At 36.7% G+C, this 20,512-nt stretch overlaps 2 protein-coding genes across 5 annotated transcripts in view; both read right to left on the bottom strand.

The window, feature by feature from the left end:
• LOC123528430 (ectopic P granules protein 5 homolog) overlaps nucleotides 1-20,512 on the bottom strand; it is a 307,990-nt gene that overhangs the window by 29,363 nt on the left and 258,115 nt on the right. The gene's annotated exons all lie outside the window — the stretch shown is intronic.
• Nucleotides 1-20,512, bottom strand: part of LOC123528810 (cAMP-dependent protein kinase type II regulatory subunit-like) — a 125,403-nt gene that overhangs the window by 79,626 nt on the left and 25,265 nt on the right. The window contains exons 2-4 of the mRNA XM_045308817.2: nucleotides 9,249-9,284; nucleotides 8,183-8,235; nucleotides 7,111-7,194 (exon numbers count right to left, since the gene is read on the bottom strand). Of these exons, the coding sequence (XP_045164752.1) occupies nucleotides 7,111-7,194; nucleotides 8,183-8,235; nucleotides 9,249-9,284 (173 nt within the window). The remainder of the gene's footprint in view (nucleotides 1-7,110; nucleotides 7,195-8,182; nucleotides 8,236-9,248; nucleotides 9,285-20,512) is intronic.

Raw genomic sequence — 20,512 nt, 5'->3', positions numbered from 1 at the left:
TCTTTTCAGTCGAATGGTCACTTTCTGACCTAAAATACAATATGGGTCACCTAAAGACTACATGCAAACATCCTATAAACTCTGACAACTGCAGGCATCAGAAGCTGTTTCCAATCTCAATAATTCACTGACATTAACCTCTGACATACTAGTCAACAAAAAGAACAGGAGCCATCTACTGGCCACAGGCTGTGAAAATTGACCACTATAGGCCCAATCCTCATTTCTAAATGACTGACAGACAAACCAACCAACATAAGCAAAATACAATACATTAAAATGTATCTACAAAATTAAATGTTACAGATTACAAAGGCAAGATTGGGTCAAGTGCTAATAGCAGCACTTGTATTTTCTTTTCTATTTCACATGATTGTACTTCTCACTTTGTTTTTTCTAGTACTACTTCAAACATTGAATCTAATCCTACAAAATTATACTGCCATAATATACAGAAATGTTTATTCTAAAGCAAAATTACTTAAATTTAAACTGATTATTATTTTTATCCTGAAGCGGACATTGTTAGTTTATTTACCATTAAATCATTAATATGAATGCGAACACTTATTCAGGTATAATCAAGGTGATTGATCGGTTAAATACTTAAAACTTCTTTTTAAAGTCTGCAGCTTATTAATGAATTTAAAAGCACACTAATTTCATATACGATTGCTGCACTCAGACATGCAGAATGTTAATCCGGTTAAAAAGCTTGATTATGTACATACAAGTCAATCACATTACAAAATTAATGGCAATAAACTGAAGGTACTGAAGGCATACCACTAAAATACTAAAACTGGTAATCAATACAAAATGACCATGTCCAGTAACGGTATGGACAAATTGTGTTCCTTAAATGCAAATAGACCAAATTCCTATTGATTTTTTTCTTTCAAATTTCAAGTAATTACATTCATAGTTGAAGAAATATACACTTGATTTATTAATCTGCTAATATTGTATTTTACAATGTCATGTGGTTTAATTGAATAGTCAATAGATTGATTTTGCTCAGCATCAAGAGAAATAAATTATGATACTTTGAGACCATATTATTTCTGACCATATCATTTCTGAATAAAATTTAGACATGACCATGTTTTATTTTACTCATAAAATCATTAAAATCCTACCAGACTACCTTAATGGGACAATTAATATGGACTTCTAAAGAGCACTTTTTATGATTTTATGGTTTTGAATTTTGAGGTAATTTTCTTTACAGTTCAATAAAATCTCATATAAGAAACCAAAATCTATAGAGGAGTGATAAACTTTAATCCACAGCATTGAAACCTTTTCATGCAGCAGATTACTTTCACACAAAATGCTGAAGCAAGCAGACTTTAAAAGTTATCTTATTTTATATGAAATAAAACACAATGACCGTTATGGAAAAGCCAAAAAGAAGTGCAAGTATTTATCACAGCTGATTTTACACAACAACTGTATACAGTGTCTATATTTATGCCAAGTTTTCCCTTCTTTTTATATATTTAAGAAAATTCAAATTGTATATAAACTCAAAGAACCAGAAGAAATAACAACACTAACTTTACTTAGCACACAAAGTTCTAACATAAACCACAAGATTGATTTCAAGTACACAAGAACAAATTTTGTAGAGGTCCACTAGGCAATGCTACATGTCAAATATCTAAACTCTAGGCCTTCTAGTTTATTTTTAGAAAATTTTGAAGATTTTTCTATGTACAATCAAGTAACACCATGGGGCGGGTACAAGATTTGAATTTTTTTTGTAGAAGTCTACTAGGCAATGCTACATGTCAAATATCTAAGATCTAGGCCTTCTGGTTTATTTTTAGCAAATTTATGAAGATTTCCCTATGTACAATCAAGTAACCACTGGGGCTGGGTCAATTTAACCCTGGGGGTTCAAGATTTGAACAAACTTTGTAAAGGTCCACTACGCAATGCTACATGTCAAATATCTAAGCTCTAGGCCTACTAGTTTATTTTTAGCAAATTTTGAAGATTTTTCTATGTACAATCAAGTAACCCCATGGGGTGGGGTCAATTTGACCCCGGGGTCATGATCTGAACAAATTTTGTAGAGGTCCACTAGGCAATGCTACATGTCAAATATCTAAGATCTAGGTCTTCTGGTTTATTCGTAGAAAATTTTTAAAGATTTTCCTATGTAAAATAAAGTGACCCCTGGGGCGGGGTCAATTTCGAACACGGGGGTCATGTTTGGACAAATTTTGTAGAGGTCCACTAGGCAATGCTACATGTCAAATATCTAAGCTCTAGGCCTTCTGGTTTATTTTTTAAAAAATTTGAAGATTTTTCTATGTACAATCAAGTAACCCCATGGGGCAGGGTCAATTTGACGCAGGGGGTCATGATTTGAAAAAATTTTGTAGAGGTCCACTAGTCAATGCTACATGTCAAATATCTAAAGCCTCCATCACACCAAACTAGTTCTCAAAACGTCCCAACCCGTCCTAGAAAATTGTAAAAGGGGCTGCGATCTGGCTAAAACGTCTGAAATTTGGCCGGAAAATATCCTTAACATGATCATAGTTAGTTCTTAAACAGTTCTCGATACATCCATTGCGTCTTTATCCCATCTGAAGTACGTTTATAATAAGTTCAGTTTGGAAAAAATGCCCGTTCACCTCATGTGAACACCATTTGTAGGCAGTCAAAGTCCGTCTGTAGTTTAAAGAAGTTTGTAACTAGTCCTACTTCATTCCGAGTACGTCGAAATACATCCTAACTAGTTGTTAACTTGACCAACTCGCTCACAGACAGTTTAACTCGTTCTGATTACGTCCTTATCTCTCCCTAGTACGTTCAGAACGTAAACTGCAATCACGTTCTGGCCCGATGGCTATCAAAAGCCATCACATTTCGCCCAGTTCTCCTTTTCGTTTGGCTCTTCAACCTCTCAAGACACAAAAAATCTACAGCAATAGGCAAGTATCAATATGACTCCAAAGAAAAGTGAAGCCAAATAGAGACAGGGTGTAAAGTGTTAAAGCAGTAAAAGACCAGTGTCTCAAAAAAAGCCGATACAGTCTTCTGAGTCAGCTCCTGAAAGTGAAAGTTGAGAGGATGGGATGAGTGTCGTAATATATTCCCTGCACCTTCTAACGACTCTGTCTCCAAGTCCGAGGATGAAGGAGGACAGAGTCAGAGACCAAAAGGCATAAACTTGGCTAAACCTTGTGCCCAAATCTTGAACCTGTACGACAATGGCATGTATTTATACCCTAACTTGTGTAATTGTACTGCAGACGGGATCAACGTTGTAGGAACTGTGAATAAACTTACTAAACGTACTTAAAACGTGCGGAGCGTACTGAGAACGTATTGTAAACGCTTAGAACTGTTTTGAAACGCATTGCAAACTATAACTAGAAAATGCTTTTGTAAAAAAGCGCATGTCTCCCCCAATGCAAAGTCCTATAGGCAAGAAGTCAATAGGGGTCAGGAGCGAAAGTCAAAGAGACACTGATGGTTAGCTGCAATAGGGATCATCTACTTGGCATGTCCAGTCATCCCGCTTAATTTCAACACTCTTGGCCTAGTGGTTCTCAAGTCACTGTTCAGGCTCCTGTGACCTTGACCTTTGATCAAGTGACCTCAAAATAAATAGGGGTCATCTACTCTGCATGTCAAATCATCCTATTATGTTTCTAGGTCAAGTGGTTCTCAAGTTATTTCCAAAAAATGATTTTACATGAACAGGCCACTGTGACCTTGACCTTTAATAGACTGACCCCAAAATCAATAGGGGTCATCTACTCTGCATGTTCAATCATCCTATGAAGTTTCAACCTTCTGGGTCAAGTGGTTCTCAAGTTATTGATCGGAACTGGTTATCAATGTTCAGGCCCCTGTGACCTTGACCTTTAACGGAGTGACCCCAAAAACAATAAGGGTCATTTACTCTGCATGAATAATCATCCTATGAAGTTTCAACATTCTGGGTCGAGAGGTTCTCAAGTTATTGATTGGAAATGGTTTTCCATGTTCAGGCCCCTATGGCCTTGACCTTTAACAGAGTGACCCTAAAATCGTTAGGGGTCATCTACTCTGCATGACCAATCATCCTATGAAGTTTCATCATTCTGGGTCAAGTGGTTCTCAAGTTACTGACCGAAAATGGTTTTCAATGTTCAGGCCCCTGTGACCTTGACCTTTCACAGAGTGACCCCAAAATCGTTAGGGGTCATCTACTCTGCATGATCAATCATTCTATTAAGTTTCAACATTCTGGGTCAAGTGGTTCTCAAGTTACTGACCGGAAATGGCTTTCAATGTTCAGGCCCCTGTGACCTTGACCTTTGATGGAGTGACCCCAAAATCAATAGGGGTCATCTACTCTTTATGACCAATCATCCTATGAAGTTTCAACATTCTGGGTCAAGTGGTTCTCTAGTTATTGATCGGAAATGGTTTTCAATGTTCAGGCCCCTCTGACCTTGACCTTTGAATGAGTGACCCCAAAATCAATAGGGGTCATCTACTCTTCATGACCAATCATCCTATGAAGTTTCAACATTCTGGGTCAAGTGGTTCTCTAGTTATTGATCGGAAATGGTTTTCAATGTTCAGGCCCCTGTGACCTTGACCTTTGACGGAGTGACCCCAAAATCAATACGGGTCATCTACTCTTCATGACCAATCATCCTATGAAGTTTCAACATTCTGGGTCAAGTGGTTCTCTAGTTATTGATCGGAAATGGTTTTCAATGTTCAGGCCCCTGTGACCTTGACCTTTGACGGAGTGACCCCAAAATCAATAGGGGTCGTCTACTCTTCATGACCAATCATCCTATGAAGTTTCAACATTCTGGGTCAAGTGGTTCTCTAGTTATTGATCAGAAATGGTTTTCAATGTTCAGGCCCCTGTGACCTTGATCTTTGACGGAGTGACCCCAAAAACAATAGGGGTTGTCTACTCCAGCAGCCCTACAACCCTATGAAGTTTGAAGGTTCTAGGTCAAATGGTTCTCCAGTTATTGCTCGGAAATGAAGTGTGACGTACGGACGGACGGACAGGGCAAAAACAATATGTCTCCTGGGGGAGACATAATGATGCACTAAGGATGTAATGCGGTCGAGTTAAGTCTTTCTGTGAACGAGTTAAACGAGCTACAAACGGAACCGGTCGGTGTGCACACGTACTTAAATTGACCACCGATCGCATTACGTCATACCACGTCTCTAGTACGATCGAAGTACGGCGGTTCAGTTCTTAGTACGTCCATCTCGTTTTAAGTACGTTGTCAGTCCGTCTAACTGTAGGATGGAATGATCAGCAGAAATTTTTGAGTAGGCTCAAAATTCTGGAGCACCATTCCCGTTCAACCCCATCCGAGCCAGTCCATAAAGTTCTTAGACAGACAGTAGAACGTCGCTACTACGTTTGTTCCGTTGCCATACAGTTTGAGCCCGTTCAGCTACATTTAGAACGTACTGAAAACGAGCTTGGTGATGGGGGTAAGCTTTAGGCCTTCTGGTTTACTTTCAGCAATTTATGAAGATTTCCCTATGTACAATCAAATTACCCCTGGGGCTTGGTCAATTTGACCCTGGGGGGTCAAGATTTGAACAAATTTTGTAGAGGTCCACTAGGCAATGCTACATGTCAAATATCTAAGCTCTAGGCCTTCTGGTTTATTTTTAGAAAATTTTGAAGATTTTTCTATGTACAATCAAGTAACCCCTTGGGGCGGGGTCAATTTGATCCAGGGGGTCATGATTTGAACAATTTTGTAGAAGTCTACTAGGCAATGCTACATGTCAAATATCTAAGACCTAGGCCTTCTGGTTTATTTTTAGAAATTTTTTTAAGATTTTCCCATGTAAAATCAAGTGACCCCTGGGGCGGGGTCAATTTTGACCCCGGTGGGTCAAGATTTGAACAAATTTTGTAGAGGTCCACTAGGCAATGCTACATGTGAAATATCTAAGATCTAGGCCTTCTGGTATATTTTAGAAAATTTTGAAGATTTTTCTATGTTGACCCCGGGGGGTCATGATTTGAAATTTTTTTGTAGAAGTCCACTAGGCAATGCTACATGTGAAATATCTAAGATCTAGGTCTTCTGGTTTATTTTTAGATTTTTTTTTTTAAATTTTGCTATGTAAAATCAAGTGACCCCCGGGGCGGGGGTAAATTTTGACCTCGGTGGTCATGATTTGAATAATTTTGTAGAGGTCCACTAGGCAATGCTACATGTCAAATATCTAAGGGTAGGCCTTTTGGTTTATTTTTTAAAAAATTTTGAAGATTTTCCTATAGAAATCTATGTAAAATCAAGTGACCCCTGGGCCGTGGTCATGATTTGAACAACTTTAGTAGAGGTCCACTAGGCAATGCTACATGTCAAATATCTAAGCTCTAGGCTTCTGGTTTTTGAGAAGAAGATTTTTTAAGATTTTCCTATGTAAAATCAAGTGACACCTGGGGCAGGGTCAATTTTGACCCCGGGGTCATGATTTGAACAAACTTGGTAGAGGTCCACTAGGCAATGCTTCACACCAAATATCTAAGCTCTAGGGCTTCTGTTTTTTAAGAAGAGAATCGTAAAGTTTTTCCTTTCGGTTGCCATGGCAACCAGAGTTCTGCATGGAATTCAATTCTTTGAATAATTTTTGTAGAGCTTCACCGAAGGAACATTCCTGTGAAGTTTGGATGAAATTGGCCTAGCGGTTTATGAGGAGATGTCGTTTAAAGCAAAAGTTTACGGACGACGGACAACGGATGATGGACGACGGTAGCCGGATGGGACGGTGAGTGATTAGAATAGCTCACCCTGAGCCTTTGGCTCTGGTGAGCTAATAAAAAGACTTTAAAACTGCTTAAAATTTGAGGAAAAAAACCTGTACTTACAAGATAGATCAGCTCAATTTACCTAATTATTTCTTACAATTTAATGCAGTATTACAGCATATAATATTATCAGAGATTTCATTAAAGGCCCATGGGGACGTGAAGCCCTGGCTACTTTTCCTGTAGCAAGCAAAGTTCTAAATGGGAGGCCTCGAAGATTCAGCTCTGCCTGGCAACTTCCAACTTCTACTTCAATAAATAATGAAACCCCTGACTGTATTATTACAACTTACTGGTTCTAATGATCTAAAAAGGAAGATAGGTTTTACGGCTTCACTCAACCGCTTTCTCTGCTCATCTGACTTTGGATGTACAATCTGAAAAACAGAACCAAAAATATTATTATCCCAAAATAAAACCTGTGTCTCAACAAAGCTAGGTTGGAAAGGGAAGGAGAACTACATCACCAGTCATTGACACCTATAGCAGCAGTTATATTATGTTTAAATAAATATTTAAAAACATTTATATTTGAAAACATATTACTGCAGAATCAATGGGCCATTGTGCTTAAATTGGTAAAAAAAAGAACTTTTTTCCCCCAAATTTCTGAAAAAAACCTTGTGCCCAGGTAACTGCCTAGTAGTGTGCCCAATACACACATTTTAGGTCTATCCACAATCCAGTAGATGCACCACATGGAAAATAAACTTTACCAAATTACTCTCTAAAAGCTTTTGGTATGCTCCTTAATGACCTAATGAATCAGAAAAACACGGCATGCATTAAATTTTGTTTATCCTCCATCATCTATTGCTGAATTATTTGCAAATTTGCATATAACACTGAGATAACTAACATAAAATCAAACTTTTGTCTTGAATCTAACATCCATATTACCACAGGCTGTAATTTTCATGGTTTGCTCATAATGCTACCGTCTTTATCCTGAAGCATTCGACCTGTACCAAAAGTGATTCTACTTTTTCTGAATGCAAGTTAATAATTTTCTTTACCAACCTGCAAACTGTGCAATCAATGGCTGTGGGAAGGTAAGTAGGTAGGTAAGCAGAGAATTTTTCAATCATACTATTTATATTGATTTATAACATAATGTAAGCTATGAAATAGTGTCAGAGCCCCCTGAATATGTATAAAGTGTGTTCATCAATGCTCTAACCAATCTGTAGTCACAGATGTGGACACATAGGCAGATGCTGGGCAAGTAGGATAGTTCATATCTCAAGTACAGAATATTAATTTTGTGATAAAAATTTTGAGTACAGAGCTAGTGACAAGTTTTGCTATTAGCACCTTGACAGAACTGTAACTATTACACACAAAAAAACCTAACTTTAAGCATACTTTTTGGTCCCCTTCCTCCTCATCTGCCTCTGGATCATATCTTTCTGCTGATACTGAAACAGAAGCAAAATATCTAATATACTGAAATAACAGTAAAACAAATGGTAAAATACTGATATCTATTTTAACTTTGCCAAAATTTTGATATTTTACATTCAATAAAAGATATAAATATATAAAAAAAGATATATATAAAATATATATATATATATATAGAGAGAGAGAGAGAGAGAGAAAGAGAGAGAGAGAGAGAGAGAGAGAGAGAGAGAGAGAGAATCAGTATTTATATCTGAAAACCAACAAAAATGTAGAACTGGCATAAAATTAACTAAAACTAAAAAAGAATAAAAGAAAAACAAGACATGTTTGTAAAACACACATGTCCCCTGGAATGGCCGCCCAAGATCACTATAACCTTTGTCCTTTGATCAACTGACCGCAAAAACAATAAGGGTTATCTACTGACCACAGGCAACTTTTAAAAACGGTTCGACGCCTGTAGGCCAAAACATTCGGAAACTGTTTTCAATCTCAAGGTAACTATGACCTTAAACTTTGATCTTTTGAAGGACCCCATAGCAGAAAGACTTTGAGTTAAGATGGAAACCATATTCCAAGCCAAGGTCACTGTCACCATGACCTTGCCTATGACCTCTGAACAATGACCCTCAAAACTGATAGGGGCCATCTGCCAACCAAGTTGTAAGGTTCATGTGCCAAAGCATTCTTCAGTTATTGTTTTCAGTCCCAAGGTTACTGTAACTTTGACCTTTGACGTACAGACCCCAAAACAATAGAGGTTCTTACTAACGGTAAACCACAGGCAATCATCCTATGAAGTTTGACAACTGTTGGCCAAAGCGTCCTTCAGTTATCAAGCAGAAACCATTTTCAGTCTCAAGGACACTTTGACCTTGACCTGTGACCTAACAAAACAATAAAGATTATCTACTGACCACAGGCAATCATCCTATGAAATTTGAAGCCTGTAGACCTAAGCTTTCTTCAGTTTTAGATTGGAAACAGACACCATATTACATGCAAAAACAGAGTAAAAAAGTATTACCTGATTTTCTTCTGGCAAATTGTCTAGGCGGGGGCTCTGAAAGTAGAAAACAAAATATATGAATGTCTGAAAGAAGCAAGTTAACAGAGTTACCTGGAAAATCTTTAAATCAATTTATGTAGCACACTAACCAAAAATGTGTTACTTCTTGAGCAACTAACAAAAAGACAGCTTTATAAGAAACTCTTCTGAACCAACCATCCAGAGGACAACTGCTTACAACTTTCTTAAAATGATTTAGAACTCTTTGAGAAGCCATTGAAAGGATAGCTGCTTAAGCTTTCTTCTAAAAACTCTTTGAGCCATCAATCAATGAACAGCTATGTTCACTTTCCAGAAAAAAATCTTCGAGCTACCAGCTTACAGCTTTCTTTTGAGTAACAAACAGCAAAAAATTCTTTTGAGCTACTAACCATAGGAGAGTTTCATGCAAAGTTTTGGCAACCCACAAATAAGGAAAGTTGTTTGCAAATGTTTAAAAGAACTGTTGATTAACCAATAAAAACAACTTTTTGAGCAACCGACAACAACTGCTTGCAGAATTTTGAAAAGGACTCTTTCAACTGCCGACAAAAGACCAGATGTTTACAGCTTCATTTAAACAAGACAACAATGGGGGCTCTAATTTTACATCTAATGAATAATAATACAAAACTGTTTGCAAATGTGATTGTCCTCTTTATAACACTTTGAATATGGAGAGAGAACAACTATTATTGGCCAGATTAGATTTTCACATAAGTAAATTTAGGACATAGGACACTGAAAAAACTTCTAAATGGAATGTCTGACACTATTTCTTTTTACCACAAAATGGACACAGAACACAATTACATTCAGCCGAGATAACCTGTATCATTCCCAGCCATTTCTGACACCACTCTGGTGACAAAATCTAGCTGAGTCAGGAAAATTATAGGTAATTAAGCCCACTGGTTAGCTGGTTATTTCATGTTACCAACTGATATTTGCAGAAAGCAATCGCTATTATGATAAAATCCATTGGGAATAGCTAATGTATTATCAATAAAATGCATTCTGTCCTTCAAAAAAACAACAACAAAAAACAGCTTCCTGCTTTCTGAATTCAATTTCGAAATGAGTTTTAAATTAAGATAAAAGAGAGCTCAAACTTAATAATCAAATGCTAATTCCGAAAAAAATTGTGTGCATAAATAATGAAGCATTCCCTGTAAAAACTGCTCCTCAGTGAAGCTCCACAGTAAAATGATAAATTGAAAAATTCTTTATTTTTAGTGCAATATTCTTTTTGTATTTCAAAACATAAATAGCTAAAACTGAAGAAATTTCCTATCCCTTTTACAATGTTAAACTTTATTATGGTATTCTGGGCAAATGAGGCAGAAAGAAGCTGCATGATACCCAGACCAAAGACAGGTAACAATTTCATATTTGTACATGTACCAGTACATCTGACTGAAGGCCAAAGAGTTCAAAGGCAGGCTAGTCTGAAGGCATGCCAGTCCAAAGGCCCAGTAGTGTGAAATTCATCACTGACTACAGATCTGCCAAGCTGTATGTCCAAATCCTCATTACTCCAAAGGCCAAGTCAACTTTCTTCCAGCAGTCTGAAAACCAGTCATGCAGAACATCTAATTCAGACTAGCACAAGCCTTAAAACTAGCTCACCTTCAGACTGGCAGATATTCTGAGTAGGTTTAAACTTTTAAACTGACGAGCCATCGGACTGGCGAACCTTCAGACTAGCAGGTCTTTCGAGAAGTAGGTCTTCAAACTAGCCGGACTTCAGACTAACTGGTCTTGGAACTCTCTGACCACCCTGATGTAACTCTAAATCTCTACACATGATGATATGCGTCTGCTAAAATTTGTCTTATAACTTTTATCAAACTGCTTGCTACACTGAAGCCTTTATATACAGGTTTTACAAGCACATATTGAACTTGTATGGTCAATTTCTAAACTGTAATGTTCTCAATTTTGATAGCCATACTTAGAACTTATCAAGAAAGAATTTGTATATTATGCATAAACATACAAGACTACCTTGCCTCAGACTCAATGACAGGCAATTATAAACTAACACCCTGTGCAAGGTGAAAATTTACTAGAAAGGCATTCTTCTGCTACCTTGCCAAAGACTCAATGACAGACAATTACAAAATAACACCCGGCCATGCCTTCTTTATAGTCTCCTTTAAAATTTATGTCTCATCATATGAAGTCCATTTTGATAGTGTTTCAGAAATATTTTCAATCTTCCTTATCTCTCTTTTGAGATCAACTTTATGAGAGCAAAAAAGATTTTCAGAGAAAATTCTAAACTCATTATAAAAGTACAAACAACTTAATCTGCAGACCTTGCAAATCTATTATCCTACCATACCATATCATTATTGCTAATTTATAGGATTGCTGACTTAGCCTATGTGCACAATGCAAACCAGTTTCATTATTTGAAATATATATGTATTTAAAGCACCTGCTTTATGGAAAGGCTCAACTTGTATACATGAGCATGTTTACAATTATAAAAGCCATCATTACAAAATACAGCCTCTATCCTGAAAAACAGTGACGGACTTGCTCAATTTTTATCTCAATGCTTTTCAGACTGACTGTGTGGAAAACGAAGAAAATTTGGTTGCACTAAGCCAAGACAACAAATGAATATCAAAAAGTAGGCATGGCAGGTGTGCCATGCTTGTGCATCTCTCAAGTTGCAAGACAGAACAGAAGTTATCATTATGAGCAGAGATCTTCAGCCATAAAACTAGAAAATTCACATTCTGACTGGATAGAAGTTGGGCCAGCACTGAAAATAGCTGAAAGGAATGTTTAAATATGACAATTCGGCTGAAAGGAATGCTTAAATATGACAATTCAGCGGCAGTAGCAGCTGTGACAAGTGTATTATGATATAAAATTTGTTTCAAAGATGCTGCAGCACAATTTCTCCGTGACAAAATAATATCTAAAGTACAATATGAAATCAATACCTCATTAAATAACTCAGAAAGTAAGATTTTTTTCACAGCTGTGAATTTTTGTCTATATCATGACTTAAGAATTCCTTTAATGCTTGGAAGGGATGGCCATGCAAATGACTAAATATAACATTGATCTTTAGAAATTGTGATAAAGGCTTTAAGTTTGAGTCCGCTCCCTCAGTGCTGTGTCATAGGCGTGGTTGTGATATTCAATACAATAGGGCCAAGTTGGTCCTCAACAGCTCTCTTGGGTAAACTGACTCCTGTGTGCAGTGGAACAGACATAACTGAACACAACTAGGAGAGGAACATGTCAGGATGGGACAGAACAAATTTGGTCAAGAGATCATTAACCAAGCATTTCATGTTTGTTGCACTAAAGTACTCTATTTCTATTCAAAACTGTATCAGACCTAATGTAATCGGGTATCATGAGCAGAACCATCTGAATGAACCTGAGCACTTGTGGTCAATATAATACTTCAGACCAATTGCAACTGAGGTAAAGATCCATCTTGCACTCTGTAAGTAGAAATTGTTTAAAGCAAATCTTTATTAAGTCAATTGCCAAATGGAGGATAATGACTGACAGACAGATGGACAGACACATTATTAGCAATGATTTTCTTCTGGACACTAAAATACAAAAATTGCTTTTAGAAATACTAACTTATTCTTTTTGAAAAATGTAAAAATGCACTTTTCAGAAGGGTTACTCAAAGAAGATATACTGTACACAAGAAGACATGAATAAAACAAAGCTAATCTCTTGATCAAGGCCATAGACACTTGTGAGCTAATTGTTGACACAATTTTACAGAGAGAGATTTTCCCATCACAAGTGTCAGGAAGCGGTTTCATCCTTCAGCCAAGTGACAAGCGGACATTCAGTAAATATCAAGATACTGTAATTTCAGAAAGCAACCCTTCAATTACAAGCCAAGATCTCATTTGTCCTTCTGGTTAAACCTCTTCGATTTTTGTTGGCAGCTTGCAAAGATAGGAAGAACAATTAGTGTAACAGCAAGCTGGATCTAATGGACAATTACAAGTCAGCTACTTTATAATCATTGTGTTTGCCCCTGAATTGATCTGTTGCACTCTGTAATCAGCAGACATTCAATTTCAGTGCACTTTGCACAACTTGCTTCTCATCATGTCCAATGCATTTCTGCAAACTAGCCTTGAAGTGTCTGAAATTGCACTCATTATCAGGCTTATAAGCAATGGTGGTGCTATAAGATTTACAAGATTGAGATGATGTTCATGAATACTGGCAGATGTGGTTTTACTCCCTCAAAATTGCCTGTAAGAAGAAACTGAATACTGTGAAATCATTTAATTTCATCGGCTTTTGGCCAAAACGGCTGTTTCGTGGAGACGTAAATTCCTGGAATTCAAATTTTCAAATTTGTTCTTTATTACTTCCACAGGACTAGATCCAGTATATTATTTTGTTCTTACATGTGAAACCTACACGTGTCAAACAGTGCTACCATGGCTACCGAATTTGCAATCTACGCCGCGTGAGATTGGCGAGTGATCATGTGCCAATTAACAATCGCGTTATCTTATACGACCCCTAATTTGCAAAACTTAATGAAACTGTGAAATATTCAGTATGAAAAGTTGGCGCCAATTAAAAAGTGTCAAAACCGTAGCACCAGCGATATAAAATTACAAGCTGTTGAACATGAGCATGTGTTATTTCCTGCCGAGAAACGTGTAATGTGAATTGGGTAATAATGCATCAGATGCAAATCTAGCAATTTTATAATATTTAATAGTCGCAAAGTGTACTAAGTCTGTAAAAATAAAGGCTAGTGTATAAACATTTCAGAGCAGAGATGAATAAATGCAAATAATAGTGCTGTCTGTCAAGTTACGCTATGAAAAACTACTATTTTTAGTATCTACTTTTAATTTCATGGTTGTGCTGAACCACTAAATCTATGAAAATTAATCCCCCACGAAAAATAATGATTTCACATTATATAATTTTCAGTCTCAAGTATGCTGTGTTTTTGACATTTGTTTGTTTCTTTGTTTTGGGTAAGTTAATGTAACTGGTCAGTATTCCTAGATTCTGAACCAATACTACGCAAGTAACTGTCAACTTCTTCGAATGAATTGTAGGTGAGGGATGTAATGATTTCAGACACGTTTCCATCAATTCATCATGGAGAACATACGCCTCGCCCAGGAATCAAACTAACTGAGCTAAGTAGGCAGGGGATATTAACTTTTGACATAATAAGTGGTTCACCAAATGACCTATGACCACCATGCTTCACAGTTTGATGGTGGTAGGCTCTAGCATTCTCTACAAACTGATGTTAATACTCTCAAGGTCACCTTGACCATTTGACCTTCTGACCCACTAGTGATGGGCCGACAATCGGCGACAATCGAATAATCGTCGGCGTTGCATTCATGAGCGCAATCGCCGACTTCACTTTTCCCTGACGGATTAATTTCTTGTCAACCTAACAGATAATTTAGTTGTTTCTGACCTTATTCTTTCTGGTATTTACAGTTCTTTGGGGCAATTACGCCAAGGGAAACTACTCTACGTAAAAACTTCTTCCTCCAAAGTGTCAAAAGAAATTGATGTCATCTGTGATCACCCAGATTTTGGAAGAGATATGACTTTTACAAAAATAAGCCGGGGAAAACCATCAACCTAAACCTTTTGACATTAGTATGGCAGTATGCATAGCATGCCATAAGACTTACGCAAGCATATTAGCAAAAGTATTTTCAGTTTTTGATTTTGTGGGATTAAAATCAGTCCAGTCGTTAACTAAGAATTAATAATTTGTTAATACTTTTTTTTGCTCCAAATAATTTTAATTTAATAATATAATATCACTGGATAAGTCCCTGGCAAAATTAAGACAGTACCTGATTTGAAGGTTACTATTTTCACAAATATTTTACTTTTATGCTGTTAACTTACTCATATTTATGAAGGGATACAATAGAAATAGTATATTTGATGTCTGTGAGGTTCATTTCTTAATGAAAAAACATACATTGTGAGGTGAACTTATAGATATGCAACTAGAGTAACTGATTATCCGATTATATCCGATTAATCGAATCGGTTGGCTTGTCCGATTATGCTGATTAATCGGTTGGCAAATCTAACCGATTTGCCCATCACTATGACCCACTAAGCTATTATGGTTTATCTGCTGATCATAGGTAATCATATATTAAGTTTTGCAGTATATGCCCAAGCATTCTTAACCATTTTCAGTTTCAAAGTCACCGTGACCTAAGGCCTAAGCATTCTCCAGTTATTAACAAGAAACAATTACCAGATTAATGGTCATTGTGACTTCTGCCTTTGACCTACTGGTTATGAATTTTATGATGTTTAAGTTTAATGAAAACACAAAAAACTGACTGAATGAAATTTGCAGATAAAGTTGTGAAAACACATTAATTCAGGGAGAGCCTAAATTGTCCACCTGTCATATAGCTGTTATCAGAATGATTTTCAGGAAGTTCATGTGGGAGGAAAAAGTAGGTCACCAGGTTGTGGTGTGTCTTTAAAATGTTTATAACAGAGAAGCTCTAGCCATGGTTCTATCACTGCTACCAACATTCCGTAAGTTTGAAGATGCTAAGACAATATGATCATCAATAGCTAACTGCTAGCAGCCTCTGGTCAGTCATTTGTGAAGGTTTTGTATCTTAACAAAAGGCCATAGATTCTCACTTGCGGCCACCATGAATTGTAACGGTACACTCGAGGAAGCAGTAAAAGAACTGACAAGGAACTTCAGAAACACTTCAACTTGACTTTGTAAACAATATCAATAACATTTGAGCCGTGCCATGAGAAAACCAACATAGTGGCTTTGCAACCAGCATGGATCCAGACCAGCCTGCGCATCCGTGCAGTCTGGTCAGGATCCATGCTATTCGCTTTCAAAGCCTACTGGAATTAGAGAAACTGTTAGCGAACAGCATGGATCCTGACCAGACTGCATGGATGCGCAGACTGGTCTGGATCCATGCTGGTCGCAAAGCCACTATGTTGCTTTTCTCATGGCACGGCTCATTTATTGTTGATTTTCATATAAATTTCTTCACACAGTAAACTTCTGAGTCATTTGCATTCTCATGAAAAGATCAGTAACAAAAAATTAGGTAACATAATTATGGTTCGGACTTCCCCCCACACTATATACAAAATAAAAAGAAATACAAGCGATTAATCATATATAACATTTAGAAGTTACTTCACTACATATCATCACCCAATGTCTTATTTGTACTTTTTTGTAGAAATTGACGTCATTTATCAGCCAAAGTACCAGAAGTTTTATAATTCTCTATTCATCATGTATGTTTTTTTTTGACAAAGTGATTTACTCACATATCATCTGTAATTGCACAATTAATCAAACTACATAGCACAAAAAAAGTCTAAATGGTAAGATTAAATCATTATTCATTTTGAGTAATTAAACATTAAGAAACTTAACTTATTTAGTCCCACAGCATCTAAAAGAACCTAAGATGGCAAATAATACTTTATGAAATTTTATTCACTAAAATCTTTAGAGAATTGTAAACATGATAAAGACTTCAAAAATGTATAGATTTACAGTCACTCACTTCAAACCCGGTAATCTCCAGAATCATAACCTTTTGGTTATATATGGAAATGCTTCTGTTGTGATTTCCGGTTATGATGGTTTTCACGTAAAAACAGTGACACAGGTAAGGAATTCTTACGTTTTTTTTCTAATATTACTATAAATGAAAAATCAGTGAACGCTATTCGATGCACAATTGAACAATTATTAGATACATTCAAGATTTTCCGTGCAGTGACCAACTATTTGCTTCCTGTCAACTTTATAAGTTGTACACATAATGACATTTCAGTGTTTCTGTGCCACCCATACCGCTTTCTGCTATTGTTTACGAACACATACGTTTTCTTGCGGCAGATAGTCGGCATCAGCTGATCAATGATACACAAACGTTTCAATTTATCCCCACAGAAACGTGTGAGAGGGTTGTTTACAACCGAAATTTTGCAGTTTATTATAGGGGTTATGATTAGGTTGATGATGTTATGATTCTTCGAAAGGGGTTATGATTTTTTTGTAAAACAATACCTGCCATAGGAAATCTAAACTATTCTGTCATGAAAAGCAAAATAAAATCATGGATGTGCGGAATACCATGTCTGCATTGAATGTCTATTTTGCTGTTGCTAATATTATTTCCATTATCTCAGTTGTTTTACGATAAAGTCGTGCTTTAAATTTTCATATTAAAAGTTAGGCCACTAAATGTGTATAAATTCAATATAGCAGAGGAATTATTTAAAAAAATGTTTCAGACATCAACAGAAGTGTTTCACAACCTTATGTTTTGTACCATCATGCTATAATTTCTAATATGAAAACTTAAAGCGCTACTAAATAATATTAGTGACAACAAATTGACATTCAATGCAGACATGGTAATCCGCACCATGTCATGCTGATCAGTGGTGTCAAGTTTGTTTTTGAAATCCATCCATAAATGACAAAGTTACAGACCAGACAGGAAATCAGGATGGTCTTAAATAAGGGGAGTGAATTCAGAAAGCAAGAGTGATTGATTTAAGGTTCTTGCATGCAACACATTGCTGTGTCATGCTGATCGTTGGTGCAAAATGTTTTTTTTAAATCCATCAAATGATTCATGAACAACAAAGTTACAGACTGGACATGAAATTGGATTGGACATTCAATAAAGGAAGATAACTCAAAGAGAAAGATGGGTAGATGGTAAATTATGGTCAACTGCACATTTTCTCTAAATGTCCTCTATCAATGTTTGCAATTTGCATTAGTTTGGATGCCCTGGACAAGCATATTCAATAGAGGGTGATAACTCAAAAATGAGAAGGATAGAGTTATGGTTCTTGAACATGACACATCATCTTGTCATGCTAATCATTGGTGCCAAGTTTTTTTGAAGTCCATTCATGAATGACAAAGTTACAGACCAGAAATCCAGATGGACATTCAATGGATTTGTTTGTTTGTTTTTGGTTTAATGCGGTTTTTCAACAGTATTTCAGTTACATAACGGCGGGCAGTTAACCTAACCAGTGTTCCTGGATTCTGTACCAGTACAAACCTGTTCTCCGCAAGTAACTGCCAACTTCCCCACATGAATCAGAGGTGGAGGACTAATGATTTCAGACACAATGTCATTTATCAAATAGTCAAGGAGAACATAAGCCCCGCCCAAGGATCGAACTCGCGACCCCGCGATCCGTAGACCAACGCTCTTACCTACTGAGCTAAGCGGGCCGTTGGAAGAATATTAAAAAAGGAAGACATGTAGATTTATGGTTCTTGCAAGCAACATATCCTCATGTCATTCTTTTTTAAAATCCGTCCATGAATGACAAAGTTACAGACTGGACACAAAATCGGGACATTATGAATGAATGGACAAATGAATGAACAAACAAACGCATGCTGTAATTACTATATGCTGCCCCCACAGGTGTGAGGGGGATGTTATAAAAAAACACATAACATTTAAAAGATTTTAGCATATAAAATTTTATAAAGTTTAGGAAAAAATTAATTTTTGCACGATCATGTGTTCTTTCTTCACTGAATTAAACTGAACAGTCTTTGGGTCTTAAATTGACAGATTTTACTCTTCTTGCATTTAAGCATCTTTTCATCTTGCTTGAGGAAAAAAATCAATCCCAGGCCATAAACATTACCATCTAAATATCATTGAAAGTTAGGAATTAGCTTCAAAAGACCTTCTATATTTACAACTTATTATATACTGACAAATATATAGACCTAAAGATTTTAATAAAATTACTGAATGCCTTTGAATGAATGAACTTTATAATATCATAAGATAATTTCAATACAGTGTTACATATGCCCTGATAAGAAATTTTAACAATCCCTAAGGTCAACCATGCCATTCTGAACTATAAAAGAGAGTGCAATGATCAAGTGACATTATCAAATACTTTATGACTTTTTAACCACATTTTTCCCAGGTACTGGAACAAACAATTTTAATGAAATATAGACGAATGGCTTTATCCGGGAATCATTAAAGACTTATCTAATGGGCAGATGTTTTTCCAAACGAAGCAACTGTTATGGAAGCAAAGTCTCAACCTGTTTTGGTAGAAGTTGGTAGTTTCTAGCCTTAGATGCAAATTGGCCAAAATAAAGGTAAGTATCAAAACTGAAGGCCCTGTGTGTTTCCTTCAAAATGATATTCAATGCGCATTTTGACGGATTGCTGGCTGTATGTCAATTAAAACAGAGGCCTAACTAGAAATTGCTTTTGTAAAAAAGCACACGTCTCCCCCAATGCAAAGTCCTATAGGCAAGAAGTCAATAGGGGTCAGGAGCGAAAGTCGAGATGGTTGGCTGCAATAGGGGTCATCTACTTGGCATGTCCAGTCATCCCGCTAAATTTCAACACTATTGGCTCAGTGGTTCTCAAGTCACTGTTCAGGCTCCTTTGACCTTGACCTTTGATCAAGTGACCTCAAAATAAACAGGGGTCATCTACTCTGCATGTCCAATCATCCTATTAAGTTTCAACATTCTAGGTCAAGTGGTTCTCAAGTTATTCTCCAGAAATGATTTTACATGACCAGGCCCCTGCGACCCTGACCTTTAATAGACTGACCCCAAAAATCAATAGGGATCATCTACTCTGCATGTTCAATCATCCTATGAAGTTTCAACATTCTGGGTCAAGTGGTTCTCAAGTTATTGATCGGAAATTGTTTTCCATGTTCAGGCTCCTGTGACCTTGACCTTTAACAGAGTGACCCCCAAAATCAATAGGGGTCATCTACTCTGCATGTTCAATCATCCTATGAAGTTTCAACATCCTGGATCAAGAGGTTCAGAAGTTACTGATAGGAAATGGTTATCAATGTTCAGGCCCCTGTGACCTTGACCTTTAACGGAGTGACCCCAAAAACAATAGGGGTCATTTATTCTGCATGAACAATCATCCTATGAAGTTTCAACATTCTGGGTCTAGTGGTTCTCAAGTTACTGACCGGAAATGGTTTTCAATGTTCATGCCCCTGTGACCTTGACCTTTAACAGAGTGACTCCAAAATCAATAGGGGTCATCTACTTTGCATGTACAACCATCCTATGAAGTTTCAACTTTCTGGGTCAAGTGGTACTCAAGTTATTGATCAGAAATGGTTTTCAATGTTCAGGCCCGCGACCTTGACCTTTGACGGAGTGACCCTAAAAACAA

This window comes from Mercenaria mercenaria, chromosome 13 (assembly GCF_021730395.1).
Source record: "Mercenaria mercenaria strain notata chromosome 13, MADL_Memer_1, whole genome shotgun sequence".
Lineage (NCBI taxonomy): Eukaryota > Metazoa > Mollusca > Bivalvia > Venerida > Veneridae > Mercenaria > Mercenaria mercenaria.
This window is presented reverse-complemented; position numbering and strand designations above follow the sequence as displayed.